Genomic DNA, 11,401 nt, shown 5'->3' with positions numbered 1-11,401 from the left:
AGATGTTGAAACAAATTCGCGAATTAGCTAAGTATTTTGATTGAATTTGACTTTTGTCAAAAGTTTTGGTGACGTTCATGTCTAACGTTACTCAATGCGAGCTAGCTAACCAATGCATAGTTAGCTAACGTTATCTAGCTAACGTTACAGTACACAATAATGTTAAATTGGTGAAATAAATTACTTTTGCAGTAAGTAGCTAGCCAGCTACTTTTACGCTCATACTTTTATTATCTTATATAACTAACCACCTGTGTAGATATTTGTAGTCAACTCTTTGTTAGCTAACGGTTAACTTGCTAGCAAAGTTGAATTTAATTTCACACAAATATCAACATGGTTTTTTGGTTTTGTCCATTTTAGAAATGTGGACCATCCAGGTCTCCCTCATTCTGAGCTTTCTGTGTGGAAGAGGATTAGGAGGAGCAGCTAGAGGAGAGTGTGAATGGGGTGTCAGTCTTTGTGAAATCGGTGACCCCCTCAACCGCATTTCAACCTGTAACTTTGAAAGTCCTCTGACCACCCTGTCAGGAGGCATAGAGATGCAGCAGTTCAGCACCAAGGTTCAGGACATTATAAATACTCTGACTGACCAGCCAGTCAACACCCAGGAGAGTACCACTGTGAGTTTCCAACCCAGTCGAAGTACAGTGGTTGAGATTTATACCTTGTAACTAGAGGAATATTCTTCACTGGTTAACTGTGCAGTTTCTGTTCTGCAGAGTTATCTTGGCTTCCCTTACTACCTACGCATAGACCTACTGTGTGGTTCAAAGGTAACATAACACCTCTTACATCCTTTAATATGACTTATTTTGAATGCAAACACATTGACTAGAAGAAGAATCTACATCTACATACAGGAGTCTTCTAAGCGTGCCATTCGGGAGGCCCTTCTCACAGGGTTGACCCCCAATGTAGTCCTGACCTTCCAGGAACCCGTCCACCCCATCCGCCTCAAATCGCAGAGACTGCAGATCATCCTTACCACAGCCCCCCTGCTGGACAGTGGTGTGTGCGCATGTGTGTCAGTTTTGTCTTGCATGTTGATTTGAACTAGGCCAAGTTTTTATGAGCTACATGTGTGGTCTGTTTGTAGAGTGGAATTCACTCATGTTCATTTGTGCTCCCGGTCAGGAACGTCAAGTGTGTGTGTTTCCCCCTGCAGTGCCCTGTGACAGCGACCTGTGCCAGCTGGGTTGGTATGCTCCCATGCCCATCCTTAATGGGTCGGTAGTATACAGGGTTCAAGTGGTGTCAAATGGCCAGGGTCAACTGGTGCCTGAGAGAAGGTCAGTGACAACTGTTTGTGTATTTAAATGTGCATGCATGCATAGGCCTATACCACACAGTGCCTGCCTAGCGTTGGTCATGTACTTACTTCACTTTACAGGATGTCAAATCACCACTCTTAAAAGTTTACTATTGAATTCTCATCTAGAAAATATGTTTTGGGGTATGTCTATTAAGCAATAAGGCACGAGGGAGTGTGGTATATGGCCAATATACCACGGCTAAGGTCTTTTCTTATGCACAACGCATCGCGGAGTCCCTGGACACAGCCCGTAGCCGTGTATATTTTGGCCATATACCACAAACCCCCGAGGTGCCTTATTGCTATTATAAACTGGTTACCAACGTAATTAGAGCAGTAAAAATAAAAGTTTTGTCATACCCGTGGTATACGGTCTGATATACCATGGCTGTCAGCCAATCAGCATTCAGGGCCAGAACCAAGATCATGACTCTCTCTCTACATGACTGCTGAACTGCATGCTGTGTCTGTGTTTGTGTGAGCAGCTTTGCAGTGAATGTTAATGGCTATGTGCGCACCACTGACAGAGGGGAGACGGAGATCTCCTTTGGTACGGAGGTGAGGGACAGACAGATCCACAAAGAGGGAGAGGAGGAAGGAGAGAGAAAATTAAGCTAATAGACATTCTGTAGATGTGTGGGTGGTTTTGTGCGAAAATGTTTTGCACTAGGTGTCTTCTCAAGGAAGGATTTTTAAAGACATGTAAACAAAAATGTATTGAAGTTGATTATCCACGAGTAATTGTTAAAGTATAGATTATTTATGATTTATGATATTTCAAATGTATATACAGTACTCTGCTCTTTCTATCTCTCTCTGTTTGTATGTCTATAGATGCCAGCACTGGAGGACATGATGGTTTTGGGCAGTCCCTCTCGCCCTCTGTGGGCGGTGGTGCAGAGTTCTCCCGTCCTCATCCTCCCTGGTATTCCTGGCTTCAAGGCTGTTCTGATGACCGCCACAGAGTTCCAGCACACCTCCCCCATCGAGGTAAAACCAGACACATAGTATAAAGATGCAGGCTCATTGACTGTTTGTGTGAGTGTGTAGAACTGTGTACCCAGCAGACTTGGGTTCAAATAGCATTTGAAAAAAGGTCAATCTATTTTGTCAGGGAGTCATGCTGAGACCAAGGTCTATTTTGCAGATTAGCCCTGTAATTACAAAAATAAAAGTCAATACAATACATTATGCAAAAGAGAGATACATTCATGGAAGGCAAACACATTCTTCGTCAAAAATCAGCTGCCTGAATTGCTATAGAGGCACCATATCATCCAATTTTGGAGAGTTTTGGAGATTATTCCACAAGGTGAATATATTTTCTCCTAAAACCTGATTTACACAACTCTTGTCGACTGAATTATCTGCTTTCTACTATTAAGCAAGAGGCATGACCTATTTCTATAGAAGAAGACAATTTTTATTCTAAGCTTCTTTACTTACTCCTCAATATGCTTTTTAAAAGACAATTTATTGTCTTTCAAGATGCCCAGACATTTGTTATCTGGGACACGATAAAGTGGACTTACAGTGCCTTGCGAAAGTATTCGGCCCCCTTGAACTTTGCGACCTTTTGCCACATTTCAGGCTTCAAACATAAATTTATAAAACTGTATTTTTTTGTGAAGAATCAACAACAAGTGGGACACAATCATGAAGTGGAACGACATTTATTGGATATTTCAAACTTTTTTAACAAATCAAAAACTGAAAAATTGGGCGTGCAAAATTATTCAGCCCCCTTAAGTTAATACTTTGTAGCGCCACTTTTTGCTGTGATTACAGCTGTAAGTCGCTTGGGGTATGTCTCTATCAGTTTTGCACATCGAGAGACTGAAATGTATTCCCATTCCTCCTTGCAAAACAGCTCGAGCTCAGTGAGGTTGGATGGAGAGCATTTGTGAACAGCAGTTTTCAGTTCTTTCCACAGATTCTCGATTGGATTCAGGTCTGGACTTTGACTTGGCCATTCTAACACCTGGATATGTTTATTTTTGAACCATTCCATTGTAGATTTTGCTTTATGTTTTGGATCATTGTCTTGTTGGAAGACAAATCTCTGACCCAGTCTCAGGTCTTTTGCAGACTCCATCAGGTTTTCTTCCAGAATGGTCCTGTATTTGGCTCCATCCATCTTCCCATCAATTTTAACCATCTTCCCTGTCCCTGCTGAAGAAAAGCAGGCCCAAACCATGATGCTGCCACCACCATGTTTGACAGTGGGGATGGTGTGTTCAGCTGTGTTGCTTTTACGCCAAACATAACGTTTTGCATTGTTGCCAAAAAGTTCAATTTTGGTTTCATCTGACCAGAGCACCTTCTTCCACATGTTTGGTGTGTCTCCCAAGTGGCTTGTGGCAAACTTTAAACAACACTTTTTATGGACATCTTTAAGAAATGGCTTTCTTCTTGCCACTCTTCCATAAAGGCCAGATTTGTGCAATATACGACTGATTGTTGTCCTATGGACAGAGTCTCCCACCTCAGCTGTAGATCTCTGCAGTTCATCCAGAGTGATCATGGGCCTCTTGGCTGCATCTCTGATCAGTCTTCTCCTTGTATGAGCTGAAAGTTTAGAGGGACGGCCAGGTCTTGGTAGATTTGCAGTGGTCTGATACTACTTCCATTTCAATATTATTGCTTGCACAGTGCTCCTTGGGATGTTTAAAGCTTGGGAAATCTTTTTGTATCCAAATCCGGCTTTAAACTTCTTCACAAAAGTATCTCGGACCTGCCTGGTGTGTTCCTTGTTCTTCATGATGCTCTCTGCGCTTTTAACGGACCTCTGAGACTATCACAGTGCAGGTGCATTTATACGGAGACTTGATTACACACAGGTGGATTGTATTTATCATCATTAGTCATTTAGGTCAACATTGGATCATTCAGAGATCCTCACTGAACTTCTGGAGAGAGTTTGCTGCACTGAAAGTAAAGGGGCTGAATAATTTTGCACGCCCAATTTTTCAGTTTTTGATTTGTTAAAAAAGTTTGAAATATCCAATAAATGTCGTTCCACTTCAAGATTGTGTCCCACTTGTTGTTGATTCTTCACAAAAAAATACAGTTTTTTATCTTTATGTTTGAAGCCTGAAATGTGGCAAAAGGTCGCAAAGTTCAAGGGGGCCGAATACTTTTGCAAGGCACTGAACTTATGCTTAAGTCATTGGCGTCATCTCTATCCGTTCTAGAAAACAACATATACTTAGTTTTAGTTTTACCCGCTTTCAAAACTATTTTAAGGTCAAATGTTTTCTGTAAAACAATGAAGTTCAGATAGAGCCTGGTTAACAGAAAGGGCAATAGAATTCACAACAATATCGTCCGCATACAAGTGACAGTTACATTTTTTTACAGACAAACCAATATTGTTTATATAGATAGTAAAAAGTACATCACCTAAAATCAACCCCTGTGGGACACCTTTTGTAATATCAAGGAAACCTGACTTAACACCATCAGAAAATAAACATTGTGTCCTGTCAGTCAGGTCGTTTTTAAACCAATTACATGCAGCCTCATCCAGACCAATTTTGGACAACCTTTTTAATGAATAATGAGTGGTCAACAGTGTGAAAGGACTTTTACAGGTCAATGAAAAGGGCAGCACAATGTTGCCTTTTGTCCATACAGTTAACTATATCATTTATAACCAATGAAGCAGTAGAGATAGTGCTGCCTGAAGCCAGATTGAGGAACTCTTAAAATACATTTTGTAGATAGGAATGATCTTAGCTGAGAGTTGATCAGAGTTTCTAATATTTTTGCTAGGCAAGAAAGTTTAGAGAGAGGGTGGTAATTATTTCGTTCCGATGGGTCACCATCTTTGTGGAGAAGGAGCACATGGGTCGCCTTCCAAATGCTCGGGATAAAACCAGATATGAACGGCAGACAAAAAAATGGTTAATAATTCAGCAATCAAGGGTCTGGAAACCTGCAGTAAAAACAGGTCAAGCATATTAACCCCAGTAGGTTATGTAACATCAATCTTAAGCAAGGCAGTTAGCACATCACAGGTAGTAACTTGTTGAAATGAAAACACAGATTCACTAGTAGTTGAGGAGTTTTCAGCTAGAGGCTGGGAACAAACTGACTGATCAGGGCCCTGTATCCCGATAGTGATGGAACCTAGGTATACGAGTGTTTTAACTATGCATCTTTCCTACAACGGCTGAAGACATTTCCCAAAACACCCCGCAGATACGTCGTTGAGGCATGTCGATACTGATAGTATCAAAAGAAAGACAATGCTGCTCTCGGATCAGCTTTCTCCATTAAAATCTTAACTTAACATTATAATTATTCTACGATACTGACAATGGATCAGCTCCTAGAAAGATATTATCACCTATGGCTGCAAATATTGATACGGCTTATTATAATGCTTACCCTATAACAGGTTACCAACTTTGTTAAAGCAAGGCCCCTGAACTCTCATGTATTTTCTGCACTATGCAATGATATGGGCAGCGACCATGTAACGCTTTTACAACATATAGAAGTGCGCTGGTTATCAAGGGGCCAAGTATTGACACATTTTTTTAAATTGAGAGACGAGCTTAAAGTTTTCTTTACTGACCACCATTTTCACTTTCCTGACCGCTTGCATGATGACGAGTTTCTCACACCACTGGCCTACCTGGGTGATGTTTTTTCTCGCCTGAATTATCTGAATCTAGGATTACAGGGACTCTCCGCAACTATATTCAATGTGCGGGACAAAATTGAGGCTATGATTAAGAAGTTGGAGCTCTTCTCTGTCTGCATTAACAAGGACAACACACAGGTCTTTCCATCATTGTATGATTTTTTGTGTGCAAATGAACTCAAGCTTATGGACAATGTCAAATGTGATATATCACCTGAGTGAGTTGGGTGCGCAATTACGCAGGTACTTTCCCGAAACGGATGACACTAACAACTGGATTCGTTATCCCTTTCATGCTCTGCCTCCAGTCCACTTACCGATATCTGAACAAGAGAGCCTCATTGAAACTGCAACAAGGGGTTCTGTGAAAAATGTATTTAATCAGAAGCCACCGACAGATTTCTGGATTGGGCTGCCCTCGGAGTATCCTGCATTGGCAAATCGCGCTGTTAAGACACTGATGCCCTTTGCAACCACGTACCTATGCGAGAGTGGATTATCGGCCCTCACTAGCATGAAAACTAAATACAAGCACAGACTGTGTGTGGGAAATGATTTAAGATTGAGACTCTCTCTAATACAACCCAAGAATGCAGAGTTATGTGCATCCTTTCAAGCACACCCTTCTCATTAACCTGTGGTGAGTTATTCACAATTTTCGATGAACAGATGAGGTTTTATATGTAAGATTGTTAAATAAAGAGCAAAATTATTGATTATTATTATATTATTATTTGTGCACTGGTCCTATAAGAGCTCTTTGTCACTTCCCACGAGCCGGGTTGTGACAAAAACTCACACTCATTCTTATGTTTAATAAATGTATCGTATAGTGTGTGGCAGGCTCACAATGTTGGCATAAAACAACGTTTGAGAGTGCGCTGACTCTGGTGCTAGAGGGGGTACGCAGCTGGAGGTTGAATATTTAAAGGGGTACGGGACTATAAAAAGTTTGGAAACCACTGCCGTATAATAATGCACTAAATCAAGATTTGGGAACATCATTATGTACATGTTAGGCTACACTTCATGAAATATATTGAGACAAATTACAGACAGTAGTGTACAAGTAGAAAAATAGAACTCAATTCATTGAACATAGGCCTATAGCCTACTGTAGACTATTTATATTTGAATGCAGTCATCTGTTTTAATTTGAAGCATATTTTTTTATACGTCGCTTTTTTGTATGAATTGCAAAGACATTGGCAACTTTGTAATGATGCCTGAGTCTGACAGAACTTGCTTAGGCAGGGAAGGGGAGGAATTTGCACACTTCAGAAAATACATTTCTTTCACAAATGTATAAGAATCACCAGCAGAGTCAGAAATAGAGCTTAACAAGTAGTTGGATTTCACTTTCTTAATCAAGATAGTACAACTGTTTCTGAGTTGTTTGAAAGATTGCCAATCAGAGACAGTCAGTTTTCCTAGCTTTGGCCGAGGCTTGGTTCCTCTTGTGAATAAGCTCTGAAATATCAAATGAATACCAAGAGTTTGATTTGTTCTTAACTCTATATTGTTTTAAAGGTGCATGTTTATCTGCTAGGCATCAGCCTGGGCAACTCCAGTCCTCGGGGGCCTGATTGGTGTGACACTTTTGTCCCAGTCCCAGCCAACACACCTGACTCCAATAATCAACTAATCATGATCTTCAGTTTACAATGCAATTAGTTTAAATCAGCTGTGTTTGCTAGGAGGGGCAAAATGGGGGAAAGTGTGACACCAATCAGGCCCCCGAGGACTGGAGTTGCCCAGGCCTGTCAGACCTCAGACAGCGAGGGGAATAAAAATAGAGGAGAAATGTCGAATGGCTAACTGAGTCAGGAATACGGGAAACTCTGGATAACTCGCATTGGGATAATTCATGTAAAATTTTAATAGCCGATTAAGTATAGAGGTTCGGCCACTGTTGCGACTCGATAGGTTTGGGAGATCCCTCGATGACCAACGGGAAGTGGGACATGGTGGACCCAAGCCAATCAGTAGAATACCCAGAGGCTGAGGGACTGTAGTCCTCCACAAGTAAACAGTTGTTGCATTGGAAATTGGGCCGGTCCACGTTGTCCAAGAACAGAGCAAAATAGATGCAACTCCTACAACGTAAGAAACGTTTACCTTTGATATTTTTGTTTCATATACTCCCAATAATAAACTATACAAAAATATGAAAATGTTTGAAAGCTTTAGGTGTGCTTGATTGGTCTTGCATGGTGCAATGGAACTAATGGAATAGTCCCTAAAGTGCAAACCCTGCCCATCTGTCACACCAAGCAGGCTCAAGCAAACGTTTCATTTTAGTAAATTTCAATTCCAATTTTCCTGAATGCTTCTCCATAAGAAAAACATTGTAATTTCAGTTTACTACCTGAATTTACATGGAATTGACCCCCGCGGTTTACACTTAGGTGGGCATCGAGAGCTGTTGGGCGGGCTCCCTGAACTGCCCCCAGGTGGAGTTCTCCTCCATGATCTTGGAGGCAATCTCCACAGAGAGCTCCCTGTTCATCCGCCAGAACCAGCTGCTGCACCGCTTCGTGGGCAACTTCTCTCTGCTGCCTCTAAGAGCCCCGCCCTCAGGTACCAGCACACCGTCAGACACCGCTGGCTCCCATTCACCCTGCTTACACACTGGAACATGAAATCGGGAATCTCTGTCCCCTGTGTCCACAGAATAAATCAAATCAAAGTTTATTTGTCACGTGCGCCGAATACAACAGGTGAAATGCTTACTTACAGGCTCTAACCAATAGTGCAAAAAAGGTATTAGGTGAACAATAGGTAGGTAAAGAAATAAAAGAACAGTAAAAAGACAGGCTATATACAGTAGCGAGGCTATATACAGTAGCGACACTACATACAGACACTGGTTGGTCAGGCTGATTGAGGTAGTACAGTGGGGCAAAAAAGTATTTAGTCAGCCACCAAATGTGCAAGTTCTCCCACTTAAAAAGATGAGAGGCCTGTAATTTTCATCATAGGTACACTTCAACTATGACAGACAAAATGAGAAAAAAAATCCAGAAAATCACATTGTAGGATTTCTAATGAATTTATTTGCAAATTATGGTGGAAAATAAGTATTTGGTCACCTACATCAAGCAAGATTTCTGGCTCTCACAGACCTGTAACTTCTTCTTTAAGAGCCTCCTCTGTCCTCCACTCGTTACCTGTATTAATGGCACCTGTTTGAACTTGTTATCAGTATAAAAGACACCTGTCCACAACCTCAAACAGTCACACTCCAAACTCCACTATGGCCAAGACCAAAGAGCTGTCAAAGGACACCAGAAACAAAATTGTAGACCTGCACCAGGCTGGGAAGACTGAATCTGCAATAGGTAAGCAGCTTGGTTTGAAGAAATCAACTGTGGGAGCAATTATTAGGAAATGGAAGACATACAAGACCACTGATAATCTCCCTCGTTCTGGGGCTCCACGCAAGATCTCACCCCGTGGGGTCAAAATGATCACAAGAACGGTGAGCAAAAAGTACAGTCCAGGCCAGTACATGTCCAGGCCCGTCTGAAGTTTGCTAGAGAGCATTTGGATGATCCAGAAGAAGATTGGGAGAATGTCATATGGTCAGATGAAACCAAAATATAACTTTTTGGTAAAAACTCAACTCATTGTGTTTGGAGGACAAAGAATGCTGAATTGCATCCAAAGAACACCATACATACTGTGAAGCATGGGGGTGGAAACATCATGCTTTGGGGCTGTTTTTCTGCAAAAGGACCAGGACGACTGATCCGTGTAAAGGAAAGAATGAATGGGGCCATGTATTGTGAGATTTTGTGTGAAAACCTCCTTCCATCAGCAAGGGCATTGAAGATGAAACGTGGCTGGGTCTTTCAGCATGACAATGATCCCAAACACACCGAGTGGCCTAGCCAGTCTCCAGATCTCAACCCCATAGAAAATCTTTGGCGGGAGTGGAAAGTCTGTGTTGCCCAGCAACAGCCCCAAAACATCACTGCTCTAGAGGAGATCTGCATGGAGGAATGGACCAAAATACCAGCAACAGTGTGTGGAAACCTTGTGAAGACTTACAGAAAACGTTTGACCTCTGTCATTGCCAACAAAGGGTATATAACAAAGTATTGAGATAAACTTTTGTTATTGACCAAATACTTATTTTCCACCATAATTTGCAAATAAATTCATAAAAAATCCTACAATGTGATTTTCTGGAGAAAAAAATCTAATTTTGTCTGTCATAGTTGAAGTGTACCTATGATGAAAATTATAGGCCTCATCTTTTTAAGTGGGAGAACTTGCACAATTGGTGGCTGACTAAATACTTTTTTGCCCCACTGTATGTTCATGTAGATATGTTTAAAGTGACTATGCATATATGATGAACAGAGAGTAGCAGTAGCGTAAAAGAGGGGTTGGTGGGTGGCGGGACACAATGCAGATAGCCCGGTTAGCCAATGTGCGGGAGCACTGGTTGGTCGGCCCAATTGAGGTAGTATGTACATGAATGTATAGTTAAAGTGACTATGCATATATGATAAACAGAGAGTAGCAGCAGCGTAAAAATAAGGGTTGGGGGGAGGCACACAATGCAAATAGTCCAGATAGCCATTTGATTACCTGTTCAGGAGTCTTGGGGGTAAAAAATTGTTGAGAAGACTTTTTGTCCTAGACTTTGTCCTAGAAATTGCACAGTTGATTCTCAAACTGAGACTACAGCACCTAGAGACTCATGAACACACATATTCATTCATGAATTGTATGTTTCTGTCCAAGTTAAACAACTCAACTATTTTTGGATAAGCTGCATATGTAAAAATACTGTCAATGGATGACTCACATTGAAAAAAAAACAGTGGCAAAATTTCGGACACAAAGTCTCTTTGTGGCCATAGCAATCAGATCCACTAACAAAACCGTACATGGCTCCATTAAAACTCTCCGTATCCCCCTCTCTCTACCCTGTGTCAGAGGCGTGGCAGCAGGTGCTGCGCACAGTGTGCGTGTCCCGCATGGTGCCTGTGTTCATCCCGTACCACGGCACCGAGTACTTCTACATCCTGGGAGGAGGCTGGCAGAAGGGCACACTCTACAGGGCCCAGGTCTACGGTCAGTCAGTCAGTTAGTTAGTTATTCAAGCAGACAGGCAGCCAGTCAATTAGTCAAACAATGAATCAGTCAGCCAGTCAGTCCCAAATCCCTGGCTGTCAGATATGATGATTATTTTTTTACTCCGGCTATGTGCTTAGCTGTCTCTTATTTGGGATTTACTTATCTGTTTTTTTCTTATCACACAATTCTCTTAGTCTTTACTTCTCTTATTATTTTCCCCGGTTCAATTTCCCCAACAGATGGGGATGTGACGTTTACTCAGTTGCTAGACTCCAAGGGCAGCACTGCTTGCGAGTTTATGAACAGTGAGTTCACCAGCCACTATATTTCCATGAATTACCATG

At 41.6% G+C, this 11,401-nt stretch overlaps 1 protein-coding gene across 1 annotated transcript in view; it reads left to right on the top strand.

The window, feature by feature from the left end:
- The first annotated feature begins 365 nt into the window (after nt 1-365).
- The window catches only part of LOC139419465 (cation channel sperm-associated auxiliary subunit gamma-like), a 32,230-nt gene continuing 21,194 nt past the window's right edge, over nt 366-11,401 (top strand). The window contains exons 1-9 of the mRNA XM_071169412.1: nt 366-623; nt 723-776; nt 864-1,011; nt 1,169-1,292; nt 1,801-1,873; nt 2,150-2,305; nt 8,375-8,546; nt 10,917-11,054; nt 11,297-11,362. Coding sequence (XP_071025513.1) covers nt 366-623; nt 723-776; nt 864-1,011; nt 1,169-1,292; nt 1,801-1,873; nt 2,150-2,305; nt 8,375-8,546; nt 10,917-11,054; nt 11,297-11,362 — 1,189 coding nt within the window. The remainder of the gene's footprint in view (nt 624-722; nt 777-863; nt 1,012-1,168; nt 1,293-1,800; nt 1,874-2,149; nt 2,306-8,374; nt 8,547-10,916; nt 11,055-11,296; nt 11,363-11,401) is intronic.

This window comes from Oncorhynchus clarkii, chromosome 10 (genome assembly GCF_045791955.1).
Source record: "Oncorhynchus clarkii lewisi isolate Uvic-CL-2024 chromosome 10, UVic_Ocla_1.0, whole genome shotgun sequence".
NCBI classification, from domain to species: domain Eukaryota; kingdom Metazoa; phylum Chordata; class Actinopteri; order Salmoniformes; family Salmonidae; genus Oncorhynchus; species Oncorhynchus clarkii.
This window is presented reverse-complemented; position numbering and strand designations above follow the sequence as displayed.